The 22,616-nt window shown below is 34.6% G+C and overlaps 1 protein-coding gene across 3 annotated transcripts in view; it reads left to right on the top strand.

Moving 5' to 3' along the window:
* The window catches only part of LOC145241988 (protocadherin gamma-A4-like), a 249,983-nt gene extending 228,718 nt beyond the window's left edge, over positions 1–21,265 (top strand). For all 3 annotated transcript variants that reach the window (XM_080104866.1, XM_080104868.1, XM_080104867.1), the window contains 2 exons: positions 14,927–15,065; positions 20,607–21,265. In XM_080104866.1, the coding sequence (XP_079960992.1) occupies positions 14,927–15,065; positions 20,607–21,205 (738 nt within the window). In that variant the 3' untranslated portion in view covers positions 21,206–21,265. The remainder of the gene's footprint in view (positions 1–14,926; positions 15,066–20,606) is intronic.
* Positions 21,266–22,616: the final 1,351 nt, after the last annotated feature.

The following is a 22,616-nucleotide window of genomic DNA, read 5'->3' as shown; positions in this document are numbered from 1 at the left end:
AAAACCGGAGGAGGTTTCGTTCGAGGAAACAATTAGTACCTTGTCGAAAATATTTGATAAAAGGGATAGCCTATTTCACTCTAGATACAAATGTTTGAACATTCAGAAGGCAGAAGCTGAAGACTATCTAGAATATGCTTGCACTGTGAACTGTTTATGCGAATCATTTAAATTGAATGAAATTTCCGCAGACCAATTTAAATGTTTAATCTTTGTACAAGGTCTCACAGCACCAAGGGACAAAGATATACGTTCACGGATCCTAACAATTATGGAGGCGGATCCTAACATAACATTGCAAAAAGTCACTGAAGAGTGTCAACGTCTGATTAACATAAAGAAAGACAACACTCGCATTGAAGAGAAAAATATTTTTAAGGTGCAGCAAGTAAAAAGGCAAGGGACCACAAGAAAGTCCAGGTTCCAAGAACACAGGATCCTTAAAGGATACAAAGACCCAAAGCTAAAGTGTAAATGTTGTGGTAGTTTAAGACACAACAATAAGACCTGCTGGTTTAGGAACAAAATATGTTATGAATGTGGTCTCAGAGGTCACAAGGGAACATACTGTGCCCAGAAGAAAAGACAAGGGACCGATAATGTAAATACGCTTCGCATGAATAAAGAAAAAAGCTGCGAAAGACGGAAATATGTTGATGTTCGGATAAATGGACATCTGGTTACATTGCTTCTGGATAGCGGTGCAGATATTAGTATTATAAATGAAGATATATGGAAAAGGATAGGTCGACCTGAATTAACGAAAACCAGAAAGACGGCGAGAAGTGTGTGCGGCAAAAGATTAGAGTTCAAGGGAGAATTAAAATGCAAAGTGACATTCGCTAACCAGACTCATAAATCCAAAGTGTACGTCGTACCAGGAAAGAATACATGCCTGTTTGGGGTAGATTGGATTGTCCTGTTTAATTTATGGGAGAAACCCATAAATTCGTTTTGTAACGTTTTAACTGCAGAAAAAGCAAACCAAAGGGAAGACTTCCTGAAGGATTTGAAAACTGAATTTCCCAATGTTTTTGCCGAAGGACTAGGACTCTGTATTAAGACAGAGGCAAAATTTGAATTAAAGAAAAATGCCACTCCAGTATTCAAACCTAAAAGGAATGTGCCTTTTTCAGCGATGGACGCAATCGAAAAAGAGTTGGATAGACTTCAACAACTGGAAGTCATTGAAAAAGTTAACCACACAGATTGGGCAAGTCCAACCGTGTATGTAAAGAAAAAAAATAACAGAATAAGGGTCTGTGGAGATTTTTAACGGGTTTAAATGACTGTCTATTGGACCATAATTATCCCCTTCCGTCCGCAGAAGATCTGTTCTCTAAGCTTAACGGAGGAAAAATTTTTTCTAAGATAGACCTCTCAGATGCTTACTTGCAAATTAAGATCAGCGATGAATGCTCCAAATACTTAGGCATAAATACTCATAAGGGCATTTTTAAGCTAAAGAGGCTTCCTTTTGGATTAAAGGTTGCTCCTGCTATTTTCCAGCAAATTATGGACACGATGCTGGCAGGGTTGGAATTTTCAATGGCCTACCTTGACGATATCCTAATTAAAAGTGAAAATTTGCAAGATCATAAGAAGCATGTAAAAGAAGTATTCAAAAGAATACAGGAATTTGGTTTTAAATTGAGCCCAGAAAAATGCGATTTTTTTATGAAAAAAATTAAATATCTAGGTCAAATAATCGACAAAGAGGGTCGAAGACCGGATCCACAAAGGACTGAAGCAATTGAAAAGATGTCTGCTCCAGATTCAGTGACAAAATTAAAATCGTTTTTGGGATTAGTTCAATACTATGCAATTTACATCCCTAACATACATAATTTAAGAGCTCCTCTTAACGAGTTACTGAAAAAGGGTGTTAAATGGAACTGGAATAAGGAATGTGAATCTGCTTTCCAAAATATCAAAAGATGTCTACTGTCAGACTTAGCATTGGCACATTTCAATCCAGAAAAGGAACTAATACTAGCAACGGACGCCAGTGATTACGGTGTTGGCGCTGTATTACTTCACAAGTATGAGGATGGTAGGACAAAAGCTATCGCCCATGCTTCAAGAACGTTGGTTGCAGCGGAGAAAAATTACAGCCAAATTGAAAAAGAGGCGCTGTCGATAATATTTGGAATTACAAAGTACAATCGATTTCTCCATGGACGATCTTTTATTTTGCAAACCGACCATAAACCCCTACTTACCATATTTGGATCAAAGAAAGGCATTCCCACACATACTGCGAATCGATTACAGCGATGGGCTGTAACCCTCTTAAACTATCAGTTTAAGATGGAACATGTATCCTCAAAAAAGTTAGGACACGCAGATGCATTATCACGGTTGATCCCTAAAAGAAGCGAAAGTTTCGAAGAAACGGTAATTGCTGCGCTTAAAGACGAAAGTGAATGTACAAGTTCAATGTGTAATATGATACGTGAACTTCCGGTAACTTTCGAAAAAATAAAAAAAGAGGCAGTAAATGACATTTTCATTAAGAAAATGAAAAATCAATTGGGATGGATAAAAAAAAATAAAAAGGTAGATCAAACAACGCCTTTTTCCATCTGTGAAGATGTGCTCATGTATGGTGAGAGGATCGTAATTCCACTAACGTTACAGAGGAAAATTCTGAAGGAATTTCATACAGGTCATCCGGGCATTTCGAGAATGAAATCCCTTATGAGAGGATATGTGTACTGGCCTGGTATGGACAAGGAAGTTGAAAAATGTGTCAAGACATGCAGAGGATGTCAATTAGCAGCTCGAGATCCTCCAGTAAAAACGACGCCATGGCCAAAGACGGACCTACCCTGGTCACGTCTGCATATTGATTATGCGGGACCTATAAATGGTTATTTTTACTTGATTATTGTAGATTCTTTTTCAAAATGGCCAGAAATATTTAAGTTTAGACATCCAACAGCAAAAAACACTGTGAGTGCGCTTAATGAAATTTTTAGCCGTTTTGGAGTGCCAAAAACCTTAGTGAGCGATAATGGAACAGCATTTACTGCTCATGAATTCAAAGAATTCTGTGACTCACTAAATATTCTACATATAACACCTGTGTACCATCCACGATCGAATGGGTTGGCCGAAAAATTTGTAGATACGTTTAAAAGGGCACTTAAGAAAAATCTTACTACGGACACAGACGAACAATGTATTCAAACATTTTTAGCAATTTACAGGGTGACACCAAATCCTAATAATAATGTCAATTCTTCCCCGGCTGAGCTAATGTTTGCAAGAAAGATAAGATCTGTCTTCGATAGGCTGCTACCAGAGAAAAAGAAAGTTTTCAAAAAAGAAAACCTTAATACCAAGTGCTTCTCCCCAGGTGAAAATGTATATTTCAAAAATTTTCAAAATGGACGAAATCAGTGGGTTGAAGGTATTATCAAAAAAAGGATTGGGAGCATGGTCTATACCATCCAAGGATTAAGTTTTGTCTGCAAAAGACACAGAAATCAAATACGTCCCAGACTGTCTCCAAATGTGGAAGAGACACCAATGGAAACATTGTGCGATATTTTTGATATACCAAAACCAGCGTGTGTACCGCAAACAATGAATATTTCGCCTGAACCGACCATACGGGCTGGGCAGAAACCTTTACCCCGGGTAACGCTGACCAGAAGGAAAAGCACAAGAAAGAGAAAAGTTACCAGGAGATTAAGCCCTGACCCTAAAAGGAAGAGGTATTTAAGCTAAAATAAGGAAGATTTCAGCTTCAGGGGGAGGTGTTGTGAAGGAACATAACTGGCTATACACCGGTTACAAACTGTATATATATATTGGACTGTTGGGCAGACAGCGGCAGACAAGCAGTCGCAGTAAGACGGATAGTCTTACGTGTTGATTATCAGACTTTCTTCCCCATACTTGTTACTATGTACTTCTATTTACCTTAGGCGAGCAGCCTTACGTTTCTGTATTATAAATAAACCCCATTACACATACCACTCGGTGTAACTCACGTTTGTCTTTATTTCCTAAGTATTTAGGAATATAACATAAACATATTGAGAGAGCATTATTTATCGAAAGGAAAACCCAAAATTATTTCTTTATACACTGAACTCACCTCTCTAAAACGTATACATATAAATATACATGAAAATAAACATACATGCAATATGTACCAGTTTAAAGAGTTTTTTTTTTTTTGTTAATGAAAACAATGCAATATCCTTAATTAACTTCTGGGGAAGAGGGAGAGGGGTGCCCCCTCCCCTTTTATAGAGGCAATAAAAATATGTGTGCTCACCCGATGGTTTCGCCTGTGAAAAAGAGAAAGAGTTCTGTCGAATTGCATTGTGGTCCCTTTTTCCCCTGGATCCATCAGCAAGGGACCAAATCACCCTCTGGCTATGGTGGTAGTGGGTGGGTGGGGGGAACAACAACATAGTGTAATTTATGAAACAATGCCACAATCAGCTCAAAATGAAGAGAAATGAGATGAGGATTTTGAGATTTCTATAACTTGGCCATCTGCATTTGTCTTTATGGTTCTGCTTATGTGTGTAACTGTGTGCTAGTATATTTTTTTATATAAAATGAGAGTGTGATTAAAAAAGTTCAAAGGTTCCACTTATAGACACTGGTGATAGGAACTGACCAATCAAATGTAGCCACATTCTGCTAGCAACCAATCAGAAAGCAGAATTGCTCCATTAATTAGATATTGGATATTATATCATTACTGTTAGGGACGCACCCCTATTAGTAGGAATAATAAACTATTCTATGACGACACTTTCGGGGAACAAGAAGCAGTTTACAAGAGAGTTGGTGACAGACATGTGAAGCGGATTGTCGTTTACAACTAGTCCTGCATGAGCAAAGATATTGTTCAATTCCCACTTTTATGTATTTTTTGAATACATATTTATTTAATTGTTCCTGTGTCTTTCTCATCAGTTATTCATAACTAACACCACAACAAATACCACACATAATTTTTTGTGTCCTGACAAGAACGATCTTTACTTGCTGCCTGCAAAATTTTAAAGTCCAGGACTTGTACAGATCAGCTACCCACCAAAAACTCTTTTTCATCTCCAGTACTTGTACAGATTACCTACCTATTGGAAACTCTCCTGAAATTAAACCTGACATTCAATTCAAAAGTATGTAATGAAGCAGCTGATACTGGGTTAGCAGCAGCAGCAGCCGCCATATGCAAATAACCGAGCAAGTGTGCAATGTGACGTCACAGCAGAGATAAAAAGGACACACATGTTTGTAGAAGCAGTGTTCAGAGGAGTGGTGTTCAATGTGTGGCCAGTGTTCAGAGAAGCACTGATTTGAGATGTGGGTAGTGTCAGAGAAGAGACCAAATGTCACATGCAGCCAGAGAAGGAGAAATGAACTTTTTAAATATTTAGAAAAAAATTGTTGTTGGAAATACCAGATATAAAGGCTTTTATTAATAAATAAAAAGAAAAAGTGCGTTGAGTTTTTTTTTCCTCTGTTTCCTTGCGATGGAATCTAAAACCTGTTGGGTCTGTTGAAAAAAAAGGTGCACGTTACATGTATAACTATAAACAAATCATCTGTGTGGATTTCCAAGCAACTTAGTTGTTGTGGCAGAAGCTTATGGATTGAAATTGATGGGAGAGTCCATCGTATATATATATATATATATATATATATATATATATATATATATATATATATATATATACATATATATATATATATAAACTAAAATTTTTAAATACTTTCAGATTACATATCGTATAATACTGTAAGCTTAACGTTTTTTAAATATTAGTATCAAGTATTAAGACAATTTCAACCAGATAAAAAAGTTCAATATATGAGATAGATGTCTAAGATCGACCGGATGTGTATGTCCGGATTGAGTGATCTCCATAGTCCAATAACCATTACTAATTAGTTTATAAAAAATATAAAATATTTCATTTAATTAATTGGAATTCATTATTGAGATGAGTATTATTTATTCATTTATTTATTGCGGACTATTATCCTCATCTTTTTTAGTTGTTGTTTCACGGTGTTTCAGCTAATTATTCTGCTAGCTTTCATGGTGAGATGACGATAGCTGTGGAAGGCAGCAATTGCTGAGGATTCAGTTAGAAGATTTGGAGTTCCTATCCTGTCGCGGTTACCACCTGACGAAGGCCAGATAGTTGGCCAGAAACGTTGTGAAACAACAACTAAAAATATGAGGATAAGTAAATGAATAAATAATAATTCCAATTCATTAAATATTATATACAATTTGGTACGGACCCAACAATGGAAGATCAGATAACAAATAAACGTAGATTTATAAGACCAAAGAATCCAACCTTGATCATCCTTCGGGGCTCGTCGTGCAGTGGATAGAGGCATTGAATCTCTAGGTGAACATTGTCTGAAGATAGCAGTTTCAATCCTACCCGAAGCTGGCCAGAGGTTTACTTGGTCAAAATATGGTGAGACAACAACAACTGTGGAAGACAGTAATTGCTGAGGATGTAGTTACGAGATTCGAAGTTCCTATCCCGTCACGGTAACCACCTGATGAAGGCAAGAGGAATAGTCGGCCGTAATGTTGTGAAACATTTACTAAAAAAATGAGGATAATAGTCCGCAAATAAATGAATGAATCATATATTTCATTTCATTTATATTTTAACTTTTTATGGGACCCTATAGAATTTTTTCTTTTTGGTAGTGTGTCAATATTTTATTATTATTTTTTTAATATAATAATTTAAATTTATATTAATCGTATAAGAAATTGAACTTAATTATATCATGGAATATTCTTTTTAATCTTGGCTTATTTTAAACTTTCATGCAAGCTTTTTAAGTTTTCAATGTATACAAAATTTATGAACATTATTTTGCTAACAATTTCCTGAGATGATCCATTTATTTAAAATCCCTGGATTAAGATTTTTTTTTTTTTTTACTTGGGAGTAAAGTCACCATTTATCAAGACATGAAGGCAACTCGAGGATAAGGGTTAATGTATGTACGGTGGTAGTGTAGTAATCGTTAATGATATAAATTGGGTAGAATTTGAATATTTATGAGGACGGCCCAACAAGAACTTGTTTACATTGGATTTGAAGACTACCATGTTGTAGTCTACTGGGAAGCAGGCCAGCAAAACAATGTTCTACAGGCGTGCAGTTCTGGGGAAGAATCTTTGTTCATGGAATTTTCATTTTAATTTAGGCACAGACATAGTAGGAGAAATTGTATATAGTGGTTGTAGCTAGTCGAGGGATTTTTTTTGTAAATGTTTGGTAAAATACGATAGATTGGAGTTCAGTTGAGCACTTGCTATGAAAATAATAATAGAGCAGAAACGGGCTCACAACATCTCTTTTGTAGGAAAGAGGTTGCAGGGAAGAGAAAAGGGCATCACCTATTAGGAGAAAATTGTTTTCCTGCTATTCACGTATGCTTAATTCCTTCTTTTTAGTTATGCATTAAGGTTTGTTATTCTTGTATTTAATATATCTTTATATATATTCCATTGATTTCCAATCTAAATAATCTTAAGCCAGGTTTTATATATATCATATATTTTGTATAATAGTGGCCCTTCTCTTCTGATGAGAAGCATTTAACTTGGAAATGCCATCACTTAAATAGTTTTTTTTCTCTTATTCTTTCCTCATTGATCTGATGATATAATAAAGTTATATGTAACTTTTATTCCTCACCTTTTATTTAATATATATATATATATATATATATATATATATATATATATATATATATATATATAGGGTGCGAATAAAGTACCTGATCTTGTAAAAATGTTAATTTAACAACTAATAAAGAATGAAATCAAATAAAAATCATCACACAATATCGTAGTAACCCATTTAACATTTCTACTGAAGTATTTTTCAATATGGCCGCCCTTGGCTGCAATTATTCGTTCAAGTCTTCTCCTGAAACTCTTTACTCCAGCATGGAGGATTTCTTGGGGAATGTTAACCCATTCTCGCTTAAGGGATTTATTCAGAGCTTCCGTGTTATCATGAGCTGTAGCACAGGTCTCCTTATCTAAGATGGACCAGACACTTGTAGTCTGTCTAAACTGTACGAACGAACTGTCTAAACCAAGATGGCCGACTCCTATTTATATCACCACAAGCAAGGGAGGTAACCATGTAACTGAAGCAAGGGAGGTAACCAATGTCTACATTAACATTGCTGCTGTCCTCAAGTGAATAATTTATTTCTGATTTAACAAGTCCCTTAGAAGCTCAGACGAAGCTCCTGCCTTGGTCAAACAATCAGAGACCTGATCACAACCCTTGATCCATTCTATCTGTATCTCTCTTCTACTCTTCATTTCCTTCAGCCTTGCTACATCTATTCTCAATCGTCGATCGCTTACCAGATTGTTGGAATTCAATGTCTCCACAAGTGATGCATTATCTGTCTTGCAGAGAACGTCTGGCAATTTAGATAACTGAAATACCTCTTGTATCATAACCGCAGTCAAAACACCAGCATCAGCTCCCTCATTCAGAGCAAGAGTCTCTGAGGCCAATGGGCTTTTTGTCACTCTGTCCAATTTCTTTGACGCCCAACACATGGGGGCCATTTTGTCAGTACTTCCTCCAATAAAGACAACAAAACCACCCTGTGAAGATCCATCTTCCAGACTGGCATAAGAGGCATCAGTATAACACAAAATGTGTAAATCTGAGGGCTTTCCCAATTTTGGAAATGTTATAGAACCCTTCTTGGATTTCAATTTTGATAAGGCTTTATTCGCCTCAAATAAGGCTTTTACTTTGGGATGCTTTCCAGTGTTGCTCATTTTACACACATCAAAAGCTATATCAGGGCGTGTTTGAGTTGAAACCCACATCATCTGACCTGCAAGTCTCTTCAACTCATGCTTTTCTTCTTCATTCAGTTCATCATTTTTCCTCAGTATCCTCCCTTTGCTTATTTCTATTGGAGATATGGAAGATACATATAGATCTTGTTCTACAGTGATCCCATTTTCCTGTTGATTAACATTCAGTCCAACATATTTGAATGTTCCACTTTCATGAGATCCCACCTTAAATTTTTCTTTCAATGTTGCAATCACATCCCTTTCAAACTCTGTGTTTCCACAGAAAACAAAATCATCCACGTGCATAGCAAGAATTCCAGTCAAATTTCCTTTAATATCATGCCACAAAAACAATGCATTATCATAAGCACTTGCTACTCCTTTTAATTCAATCAAAGCCTGAGTAACTCTCTTGTACCATGCCCGTGGAGCATCATTCAATCCATAGATGCATCTTTTTAATTTCCACACTTGAGATTTAGGACAAACATCAGATGGTGGCCTCAGGTACACATCTCTCTCTAAAATACCACCTTGCAAAAAGGCTGAGGTAAAATCTATGGTCTGCAGCATCCAATTCTTTATTGATGCGGTTAGCATGACCATTCGCATAGCTTCACGGCTACATGTTGGGGAGTCCGTTTTCAGATTACTATTTTCTTCATAGCCTCGTGCTACAAGGCGAGCTTTCATTGTTTTCTGATTATCCTTGAATTTTTCAGTAATCACCCATCTTGTGGATATTGTTTTTTGACCTGTGTATGGCACACATTCAAATACTTCATAGGTGTTCATGTTTTTTATTTCTTTATGCTTGGCATCCATTACAGCTTTCGACTGCTCTTGTTCAGCGGTGAGCAGGACTACATTTTCCTGTTCAGTATATTGGGGCACTTCTCTCCAATGATCAATATGATTCCAGTTGATACAAACTTGATCCTCGTTTTCATCCTCAGGTTCTATATTGATCCAATGACTATATTTGCCAGTTGATTTAGGCTGTACTGACATAACCTTTCCTTTCTTCCACTCCCCACTTCCATTTATTTTATAAGTTATGGTCTTATTTCGGCCAGGTTTTTCAGTCTTATCTCTTAAACTGGTAGAACTATCAACAACTTCTTCTCTGTCTATATCTTCACTTTCTACCACTTGATTCTGCAACTCCTCCTCCTCAACTGAAAGGTATTCATTCTTCCCTTCTGTAGTGTTTCCCAGCATTTCAGCTTTTTTTGTTCTTTTTTCGTTGTTTTTATTCACTTTCATCAATTGGCACGGATGCATCCTATAAAATGCTCCGCCATGTCTGATTAAGACAAACTGGCCTTCTCTGCCTAACACTTTTGCTGGACCACACCATCCTTTAAAACCCTGCCTCCGATAATAGATTTGGTCTCCGGTAGCATAATCTTCATCAGCATAAGTTCTGACATTAGACCTGAGAGCTCTCCTAATTCTCTCACTGGACTCAGCTTCCAAAAAGTTTCTCCTTGCACTATGGAGAGCATTTAAATTTTTTCTCACCATGTCACTTGTAGTAGAGGACTCCATAGCAGGTAACTGGTCTGTCAGAATTGAGGGTGTATTTACATTGAAACCGAATACAAGTTCATTTGGACTGTGTCCAGAGTAATTGAGGAGGGCATTTTTTGCACAAATAGCCCATGCCAAGGCAATTTCAGGTTCACACTTCTCATCGTCAATTGTTTTTTTCATTGCCTCAGCAACTATCAAATTATGACGTTCTACAGTACCGTTGCTGAATGGACTTTCTGCGGCAGTAGTACAGGTCTCTATGTTGAGTTTTTCATTCATCTGTCTATAGTGTTCGTTGTTGAATTCACCCCCATTATCACTCAGAAAACGAACAGGAGATCCGAAATAGGTAATCCACATCATAAAGATGTTTTTGATGATCTCCTCCTTCTTCTTTGTTTTGATCAATGTTGCCGCTGAATACCTGGTAGCGGCATCAATGAGATGTAGTATCCACACCTCATTGTGGATGAACTCTTTCAAATCCATGCAAACTGTGTGATTAAATCTATTGCCAAGAGGCAATCCCACAACCGGTCGCAGTGGAGCTTTTTTAAATCTAAGGCAAATTTGACAGTTTTCACAAACCTCCTCAATCGCCTTTATAAATTCCTTGTCATTGAATTTGCCACTTTTTTTAACCAAGGAAACAAGTTTTTCCTTCGAGGCATGAGCAAACTGTCGATGAAGTTTTTCTGCTTTTTTTTTTTTTCTGTGAAAGAACACTGACCAAAATTCTGAACATGTAATACAATGTTCTTAGTACCACTATGATCCAACAACTTATTTGTTAAGGGGAGACAATAGTGCCCTGAAGTTGTGGTCTTTAGTTCAATACATTTATCAAAAATCCAGCACATATCTTTCCGGAAATCTAGCACTATTCCTGCTGTCTTCATTGATTTGTGACTTAATAGAAGAGGCAAGTCGTTTTTCACAATATCTGCTTCGATATAAACTCTTATACCTCCGAGTGTAACCGGAAATTTAGCAACTTTAATTGCTGTGACAGCCACTCCATCACCAAAACAAAAACTCCGGTCTGAGTTCGTATACTTCACTAGTTGCAGGTCACTTTCATTTAAAGTATCTAAATAAACATCAAGCCACACTTCGCCAGCCAGTGTGCGAGTACAAGCAGAATCCAAGACTGCCATTCCAAATGTTTCCTTTACAAGATTTGAGATTTTTTCATTTGTACTGTTCAAATAAATATTTTCTTGAATGAACAACGTAATGTGTATTTGTTCTGTCGCTTCCGTAAACCTGGGCGTATTTCTAGGACACTCTCTAATTAGATGGTTCGGAGACTGACATTTGTAACACAACAACACGTTTCCACTTCGGTCACATGGATTAGATTGTCCTCGACGAAAACGCCTTTTGTTGTTACCCGGTTTAGAATAATTATAGTTGACGATTTCGGGCTCTGATTTCACTGCCGGTACATTTTCATCACGATAAATGTCACCAAATACTTTCTTTATCGATTCCTTCATGTTTTGATACGTCAAAACAGAACACGTTGTCTGCGCTAATTTTTCGTTCTCTTCCGATATGTTAACCGCGTTCAAAACAAGAAAAGCTTGCACTCCTTCCGGTAGAATAATGTTGAATTTTTTTAATCTTTGGTACAAAAACTCATAACGAACAAGAAAGTCATTTATACTGGTACCTGACGATCTTTTATAAGTGTAAAATTCCTTAAAAGTCATGTAAGCGCGCGTGTGTTCATCCTTTAAATATATGTCATCCAGTTTCTTTATTAAGATCTTCAAGCCATCTCGTCCGCCGATGTCACTTGTTGGCAATTCACGGACACATTCTCTAATATTCGGTGGCAGCGTCAAAAACACTGCTGGCCCTTTTTTTTCCTCAGAAAGATCCGTGAACAACGACCACATTTCAACATCTTGTTTCCAGTTCTCGTAAACATCCTCCCCCTCCAACAATGGAGGTTGTTTGTTCGAAGTTGCCATATCCGATATCCGATCTGTCTAGTGCTACAGACAAGCTGTACAAAAAAAAAAAAATTTTTTTTTTTTTTTTTTTTTCGTTTTGTCGCACACAGAGGGATATCTCTGCTACCATTTGTTGAGACACTTGTAGTCTGTCTAAACTGTACGAACGAACTGTCTAAACCAAGATGGCCGACTCCTATTTATATCACCACAAGCAAGGGAGGTAACCATGTAACTGAAGCAAGGGAGGTAACCAATGTCTACATTAACAAGATGGACCAGACACAAAAGTCCAGAGAGTTTAAGTCTAGAGATAAAGGAGGCTACACGTCCTTCCTCCAAAAAGCAGGAAAGTGACTCTTGCACTAATCCTGCATTTTGTTTGCAGTGTGAGAGGGCATACCGTCCTGTTGAAACGTGAAGGGACTATCCTTGAAATGCTTCATCATTTCGACATTTGCAGGAGTCAAAATATCCTCGATGTACGAGTTTGCATTAATTTTGTGCCTTCTTTAACAAAAATGAAAGGTGATCTCCAACTCTTTCACAGAATAGGGAATGCTATCTGTGCCATTTCTGTTGTTCTGCGAGTTGAATTTGGACTTAGCAGTGAACATTTTCTCACTAGAAATGAGGATTTCACCAGCGTCGATGCCATCCTTCATTCGATTGAAGAGAATCTTGGTTTTTTCAACCTCTTGTTTTTGCAATGACGTCAGTTGTTGTCTGCTTGTCATCTTCAAGGAGGACAACTTGAGATCTTCTTTAAGAATGGTTCTAACGTTTTTGTTTGCCAATTTCCAAGCTCCTATCCATTCCCCTCATCATGCTTCTTTTGGGGCTCCTCCTTATTGTCTCCTTAATCTTGGATGATGTACGAGCAGTTTAGGGTCGTCCACATCTGGGTGGATCATCTGTTGTCCCAAGTTCTTTGTAGTGCTTTACCACATCCTGAACTGTCTATTTTGGGGCTTTTAAGAGCTTGATAATCCCATGGTGGTTCTTTCTCGTGAAATGTAGCTGGATAATAGCCTCACATTAACTCATTTTTACAAAACAGAAATTAAATTTAGGAAAATTTGAAGCTGAAACATAAAAATATATGTATCTGCAAAGACAATGAGCCACAAATAGACAAATTTAGAAAATAAATAATATCTTAATTTAATTGTTGAAAATTCGATCAGGGCTATATATATATATATATATATATATATATATATATATATATATATATATATATATATTCACATTTATTCTAACCAGTGATGCATTATATTTTACTAATGTTTATCCTCTAATGGAAAGAGGTTATCTTTGAAAATTAATGGATTAAGGATTATTCATGATTATAATTCCTTGCTTGAATTTGATGGATCAATAAATATTGTAATTTATTCAATTTTATTTTCATCATCTATTTTTCCTATATCTTTAATTCCTCTGTTTATATAAAGTGGCATTGGGGTAAGGCATGTTTTCCTAGCTTGTTCATATATGTAATGGGCAGTGTCCTGAAGCGGCTGAATCTCATGGGTAAACTTGATATTTGTATATATACCTTCTTAGTGACGCTCAATATGGTTTCCATTCTGCTAAATCTACAGCAGATGTGCTTACAGTTATATCTCATAGGATTAGCAAATCTCTCGACGGAGGCAACCTTTCTAGGGCAATTGCTCTTGACATATCTAAGGCCTTTGATAGGGTATGGCATAAAGGTTTACTTCATAAGATCTCTAGCTATGGTATTGCTGGAGATGTCTTCTCAATTATTAAATCATTTCTTTCTGATAGGTTCATAAGAGTAGTAGTTGATGGGCAAAAAAAAAGTTACCCCCCTTTAAATCATTCCCATTACACTAAAACAAATAAATAGAAAATAAAACAGAAAAAAAGAACAGTTGCACACATTTCTTTTTTCTTTTCTCCCCCGAGGAAGAGATTCTACTCTCGAAAGTTAGGGATATCAATACCTACCATCTTCATATATATATATATATATATATATATATATATATATATATATATATATATATGATTGTAGCTCTTATCTGTTTGTTCACAAAATCTAAAGATTTACTAAAAATTTCCGTTTATTTTAAAATAAAAACAAAATCAAAAACAAAGAAATTAAAAATATAAATGTGCTATTCGGAAATAAAACTTCTGTTTTAAAATTTCTTTTTAATTAAATTTATATTCAACATATCTGACACCCGGATAATGCCTAATAAGTCAACTAGTTAATAATACTATTTTTTTTCTCGCTTTTATAATGGTTTGATTAACAACTTTTCATTCAGGTATTTCTGTTTTTATATCACATAATATGATTGCGTTCTTAATTATCTTCTGAAATCTCTTAATGTTGCTCTTGACAATTTTTTATTGTATTCAATGTTGTTTCTTCTTTTTTTTTTTGACCTTTTATTCTGTTATTGGTGACTTAGTGGAGACATCACTAATTCAATTTGTTTGATTTTTGATTTCATGTTTCCTCCTCCTCCTCCTCCTCCTCCTCCTCCTCCTCCTCCTTGTGTTAATTCTTACAGATTTTATTTTCAATTATCAGGAAATTGGCGGAATTTCTGGAGGAAGGAAATGTAAAAGAACAGCCCTTATAGTTCCAAACAGCCACAAAGAAGTCTCGATGCTCTCTTATATTGACAGTTGGAATAACAGCAACGCAACTCATAATGGAGAGGTATCTGGTATGTAATGTAGTCTACTTGCATATTTACATATTTACATATATATATTCCTACCCAACAAGAATATATCCACAAATTTGTTCTTGCTTTGAACACTTTCCTAAAAAATATAAGGTGGAAGGCTTACCACCCTGACTTAAGCATTAACAATAAACTTAAAGGCCTATTTCCTCTGAAGATCAACCTCACCCAGAAATCTTAACAAATGAACTCCCTATCAACTCTCATAGAGAACAAAAGAAAATCGCAAGAATTGCTGCCAAATTTTACGGATTAAAAACCACTGCCCACCCCAAATACAACCCTTACCTTGAGGAGTTTGAGAATTCCATTTTAAATTTAGTCAAAAAAATTAAATTTAAGAAACAAAACACCATTATAATCCTGTTACTCGAAAAATAAATAATTTTGCCAAAAAAGTTAAAAAGAATAAACATATATTCGTCCCGGCTGATAAGACAAAAAATTATTATAAACTTGACTATCCTACATATAAAAGACTTTTGTATAAAGAACTTAATAAATCTTATAAAATAGTCCCTCCTAAGACTTTAGATTCCATTAATTCTGAAGCTAAACATTTACTGACATCTATGAATATTCATAACTTTACTGAAATAATTTCTCCGGGTACCCCTAGATTCACCCTCAAGAATCATAAACCTGATTTCTATGACAACCCCTCCATCAGATTGATCTGCCCATCTAACTCTAACTTAGGTGCTGTAAGCAAAACTATCTTAGATAGAATCATCCCTTGTATTAAAGAAAAAGTAAGTTTCCCTCTTTGGCTAAATTCAGATTCCGCAATTAATTGGTCTGCCTCCCTTAAAAATAAACACCTCCTAACTTCATAGCCTTTGACATCCAAAATTATTATCAATCAATTTCTCCGATCCTTTTAAATAAGGCTCTAATCTTTGCTAAAAGAAATTCTGACTTAACTAATTTAGAAATTAAATTAATTCTCCTAGCGAGAAAGTCCCTTATACAATTTAACAATAAGTTTTGGACTAGAAAGGATACCTCTGCTAATTTTGACATCTTGATGGGTGCTTCTGACTCTGCGGAAGTTACCGATTTAGTGGGACTCTTCTTACTGAAAGAACTTGAATACCACTTTAAACATATCCAAGGGGGCCTTTATAGAGATGATGCACTTTTTACTACAACAGCCAGGCCAAGAGAGTACAACAAAACAATTAAAAAATTACATAACTTCTTTAATAACTTTGGGCTTTCTATAATTATCGAACCAAACAAACAAACTTCAAATTTTCTAGATGTTACACTTAATCCTAACACCGAAACTCATAGCCCCTGTCATAAACTCAACTTTATGCTTTTATACGTCCATAAATCTTCTAACCACCCCAACTCAATTATAAAATCTATAGTACCATCCGTCTCTAGAAGAATTTCTGCTGATAAAAAAACTTTTAATCAAAATGCTACTTTCTTCAATAATGCCTTAAGGAACTCAGGACACAAAGAAAAGATTAAATACAACAATTATGCTCCTCCTGCAGGCTGCCTTAAATCTGTAATCACACACAATATGACTCATAAGAAATCAGTTCAAATAACAAGATCTGCCGCTATCAATAACAATGAACCAGTTTACATATATAATCCAAACTAAAATACTAATCGTAATACCTCGAACCCACCCAGTCGCATCAGGAGAAAGAAAAATATTTGGTTTAATCCTCCATTTAGCGTAAATATCAAAACTAATATACCTAATGAATTCTTCAACATTGTACAAAACTCTTTCAAATACCCACACAGATATAGTTCTATTTTCAATAAAAACTCAATCAGGATTTCTTATTCAACAATGTCTAATTTAGCACAAAGAATCTTAACATCTAATAACAAAAAAATTAAATCAGCCCAAAAAATCCCTTTCCCAATTAAACCCAAAACTAACTGTAATTGTAATAACAAACATCTTTGCCCACTCAATAATGATTGCATCCATAAATATGTTATATATTCATGCACAATTACTGAGCTCTCACGCAATCCTCCCATAACAGACACTAATATTTTGTCTTCAAGCTATCCTTCTTCCTATCCTCCATCTGATACAGTTACTAATCCAATATACCACTCGAGCAGCCCCTCCATCTACAATCATACAACTAGCAATAATGATAATAATATTATTTCTCCTAACAGCCATCCTAACACTAACAACACTCATTACCCTCTCCAAAATAGTCCTAATACAATCATTGTCCCACCATTTGTTGAACACTATGAACAAAATTCACACTATTTAACTAATTCAAATCAGCAAATTAATATCAATATCAGACCTTGAGCTTTTAATAAAGTACATACACATATCGGCGCTACTTCAACATTAATTAAGAAAAGAATATCAAACCACATTTTTTCTTTTAACAACCATAATTCTAATAATAACCAAGGAACTTCTCTAACCACTTTAATTAAAAAACTTAACTCTAATAATACCCCCTTCTCAATCAAATGGACTATCATAAAAAAAGTTAAGTCCTATACTCCAGGCTCTAAGTCATGTTGCCTCTGCACAACCGAAGATATAACTATAATTACTTCCCCTCAAAGTAACAATATAATAAATTCTAAAAACGAACTGATCTCTTTCTGTAAACATAAGTCCAAATTTAATTATGGTAATTTTGAAATTACATAGTTATTACTTTAACCTTTCAGATAGATATATAATTTTTCTTTAACATTATCGTTTTTTCTACATACTTTCTTAATACTTTATAACTTAATAATCCTTTATTTTAATTCTTTATTTCTTCTTTGCTTGGCCGGTTTTTTATCTGCAATTTCCGTTTTAGTCTTTGAATATTCCTATCTATCTAATATATCAATCTACCCGCACATCTATATCCTGTATGTATATTTACTTATATTTTACTATATGTATTTACTTACATACTCACTTGCTTTATCCGGAATTTGCAGATACCTGCCATCCTCTACCCTTAAACATTTTTTTTATTTTATTTTATATTTTATTTTTTTATTTTTTATTTATTATTTATTTATTTATTTTTTCCATTTAGTGTATTTTAATAACTCTTGCTGACATTTTCTTAAGTAATAACCTGTACATTTCAGCTGAGCTCTTTTTTTGCCCTATATTTTTTGCGCCTTTTAACGTTATTTTGTCTGGGTCACTTTAACATTTGCTTTTCTATTTTCTATTTAATTCTATCACCATTTAACTTTTTTTCTTTTTTTCTTCTTCTTCACTGTTTTTTTCTTCTTCTGCACTCATTTTTTTTCTCTTTTTCTGCATTGATTTTTCTTAATTACTTTTTGTCTCAGCAGCCGTGTCAAACGCATATCTTATTTTTCTTTTATTAATATTATTGGAATTTTTCCCCCTTTTTCTTGTACATATTTGTGAATTATTCCATGGATTTCGTCCTTTTGGATTATTTTCGACTATCTTCCAATTACGTGATTTGCTTGGATTTTACGTGCGTGAATAGAAATTTAATTAACTTTCTTGGATTTATTTTTTTGGATTTTACCGTCATTGGATAATTTACCTGTCACCAGACTATCCATTCACGTGAAATCACCTTTTTCTTCACCATATTCCCTCTTCTTCACTTTTTTTTATCAAGTAAAATCTTTGACTTACTTGCAGTTTCATCAAATACTTTTGTATGCAAAATCCGATCTCGCATTTTGCTAATTCCTAACCTCTGATGAGAAGGAAAGTATTTCTTCGAAACTCCACGGATTAAGGACTATCCACTTATTTAGTGTTTCCTTTTCAGATTAAATGTTTTAAACTCTTTTCCAAAGTGTGTTTTAACATGTTTTATTAACTATTTGCTCTTATTTATATATATACATATATATATATATATATATACATATAATAGTCAAATTAAAAAGTTATATATATATATATATATATATATATAATAGTCAAATAATGACTAAATTGTGTATAGATTTGGTTATGAGGAGGTGGTATTTTGATTAGTGCTGCTGGAGAGCTATAACTTTCATAGTTGTCCTGTTTGTAAATCTCCAAAACAGTTACATGGTAAACAGCTGATGATTCCTCTTTTCTATTTAACGATTTAAGTTAAGGTTTCCTGTTTATGTTTCGATGTTATATAATTTTTTATTTTTTACAAAGCAGTTACCACTTATCAAGGCCCAGAGGCCTCTCGAGTACAAGGGTTAATAAGTGCACAGTAGTCAATGGGGCAATTGTAATAGTAATTGTTAGTAGTGGAAATTTAGTCAATTGGATTGCTTAAGGGGATGGCTCATCAAGAATTTGTTTATGTTTGACTTGAAGATGATCATATTGTAGTCAGCTGGAAAACGGGCAAATGGAAGAGAGTTCCACAAGCGTGCAGTTCTAAAAAAGAAGCTTTGTTCATGGATCTATGAGCCCCTTTGGTCTGGTGCGTCCAGATCAAGCTTCCTAAAAATACTGGCTTTCTAACTTCAAATTCACCAAACATTGATGTTATTGTTTTTTTTTCTCTTTGCAAAACTCAATCATGTTCTGCAAACAACAATTTTTCTCTACAAAACAACCAAACCAAACACCATGAATAAATAATTGAAAATACTTGAAGCATAAAAACATTTTTCCCAAAAAAATTACAGGATTCAGCATTTAACAACCAAAAAATGATATGCCGTAAAACAAAAACAATGAACCTTAAGAAGATTAAAATTAAGATAAAATGCTCCTAAACTTTATATCTAGAATCCTTGTTTCTATTCTATAAAATGTATAATATTTAAGGCTTAAGTGCAAGTGGTCTTAAGAAGAAACTGTAATTCAGGGAATCTTGCTTAGTTGGTGCCTAATGACTATGGATCAAATTTAATTCAAGTCTAATATGTTGAGTAAACCATTAAATAAGTAGAAAAGGGTTGATATGCCGTAAAACGATGCAAGCAAAACTTTTATATTATAAAATGCAAAAGTCAAATATCATGGTTTAATTGTGCTCCAAACAGAAACATTTATTTCAAACACACCTTTCTTATTAAAGAACCTATTAATTTTATATAGCAGGATTTCTGCTTATCTGGTGATAAAACTTATAAAACTTGTGATGTTAGGCTGTATAAAGGTGTTAACTTTGATCAAAATCGGATTTCTCCTTCTTTAATCAAATTTTTTGAATTATTGATTTCCGACAGAAAACATATCTCAGAACACTCCCAGACACAAACTACATTTGTACGAAATTAAAAAAAAAAAAACGGCCAGCCATTTCGAAATGCATTGGGAACAAACTCTCTCTTTTTCTCTCTCTCACACACACACACACACAAGTTCCTTTTATATATAAGTAGATATATATATGTATATATATATATATATATATATATATATATATATATATATATATGTGTGTGTGTGTGTGTGTAATGTAAATAAATCTTTTCTTTCACAGATCAGTGTAGTTCCCATCATTTACTATCACTATTAAACATCGATGTGTATATATATCTGACCTAAACAACCCTTTCTTTTTTTTACAGATCAGTACAGTTCCCATTATTCCCTGGCACATGCACCTTGGACTGATTTCAACACGTTTATGAAACCAATAAAACAGCGATTCTCCTGCCCAGGGGAGTCACGGGTGCCTCCAAGTGGTTTATACAAGCCACACCTCCGAGAAGTGACAGAGTGCAGACAGTGGACGGATCTGAAACCTTCACAGCCTTGGACCTTACCAGAAACCCGAAGGCCAAACACTAACTATCCACAGCTCCCCATGACAACGCAGACAGAGTACCAAGGAAATGTAGATCAATTTGTACAGTTACCCCTGCCCAAATATTATGTACTGGAACCCAACCCAGACAATTCCCCCCCACAAAAATTAAGGTCCGACTCCTCTGGCGAGGTGGAACAATCTTTGCAGTTGCCTTTGCCCAAGTATTACGTTCTCGAAAGCAACACAGAGACTACGTCTTCGTCATCGTCGCCACCAGCTCCCGTACGGCGGCAAGACAATTCCAGGCATAGGGAAGACTATGTCCCTTTACCGATTCCAAAATATTATGTTCTTGAACGAGACTCTCAAAGCCGTCCACATATTTCAAATACAAAAGCGTCTAACCGTTCAGTTTAATGTAAGCCAGTTATTTTTTTTTTTCAAAGAAAAATTAAAAGAATGATAAAAAAAAATAAATTAATAAAATGGACTTAGCTGGCACGAGATATTGCACAAGCAATCTGGTGACCGATGGCTTCAAGATACCTGCTCATAAACATATATGAATTTCATTAACTTGATAGTCTCCTGCCCAGTAAACCTCTTTCCCATTATTATTTTTTCCACCAATTTTGTTTCTTCATTTGGGTTACCTCCCTTTTTTATACAACTAAGAACAATTTAAAAATTTTTAAAATTAAGGTCTTTTTTATACTCAGGTAAACGAACACTTTTTCGGATTTTTTTTTTTTTTTGTACTGATTACCTTCTAAAATTAATAGAAACTCTAATGGCTGGAGCTTTAAATGAAGGAGCGGGACTTGCATGTTATTTATTTTGCATGGAAAACAACATGGTCGTTTGTATACCTCAGCTCATTCTGATTTTCACTCTGTGCTCAACTGAACTGTTAAAACCTTCCGAGTCATTCAAGAACATAAAGAGCAGCAACTTTAAAAATGTAGAAAGAAAAGTTCAAAGAATTAAGACAAGTAGAAAAGGAAACTATGAAGATTGAAAAAAAAAAAAACACAAAAAAAATAACTTAGTTGCTAGAATATTTTTGGTTATTGATTAAGTTTCATTTTTCTAAAATACACATAGGTAATGAAATATTTATATTGCAAACACACATGCATATATATATATATATATATATATATATATATATATATATATATATATATATATATATATATATACACAAATTAATATAGTTATATACATATATGTAAATACACGAGCATATACATCTTTAAATATTTGTGTATATGTTTATATATATATATATATATATATGTGGGTGTGTGTATACATATGTATGCTAGTATGTATATGTGTATATAATCACATATACATACATATGTATGCTTGTGTGTATATATATGGATGTGTGTGTGTGTGTGTGTGTGTGTGTGTGTGTGTGTGTGTGTGTGTGTGTGTGTGTGTGTGTGTGGATACACATATATATGAGAGGGAGGAAGAAGAGGAGAGATACACGTATGTATGTGCATATATGGAGTGATACTTACACACACATATGGGTGTGTGAACATGTTCTGAGATATGTGTACTTAAGGAATAAAATAAAATTGAAAATGGACAACAAAAATAAAAGAAATAGAAATACACTGAATATATATATATATATATATATATATATATATATATATATATATATATATAAATTAGGCACTTATATGCAGAAGTAATTCTAGATATAGACTATCAATTTATCAGATGACCATAGTAATATCGCCCGAGTTTTGAAAGAAAGGAGAGAGGGCAGCAGACAGTCATAAGGAAAGTAATTGCTTTGGCCGACTGC

This window comes from Euprymna scolopes, chromosome 21 (assembly GCF_053919585.1).
Source record: "Euprymna scolopes isolate OS-2025 chromosome 21, ASM5391958v1, whole genome shotgun sequence".
NCBI classification, from domain to species: domain Eukaryota; kingdom Metazoa; phylum Mollusca; class Cephalopoda; order Sepiida; family Sepiolidae; genus Euprymna; species Euprymna scolopes.
This window is presented reverse-complemented; position numbering and strand designations above follow the sequence as displayed.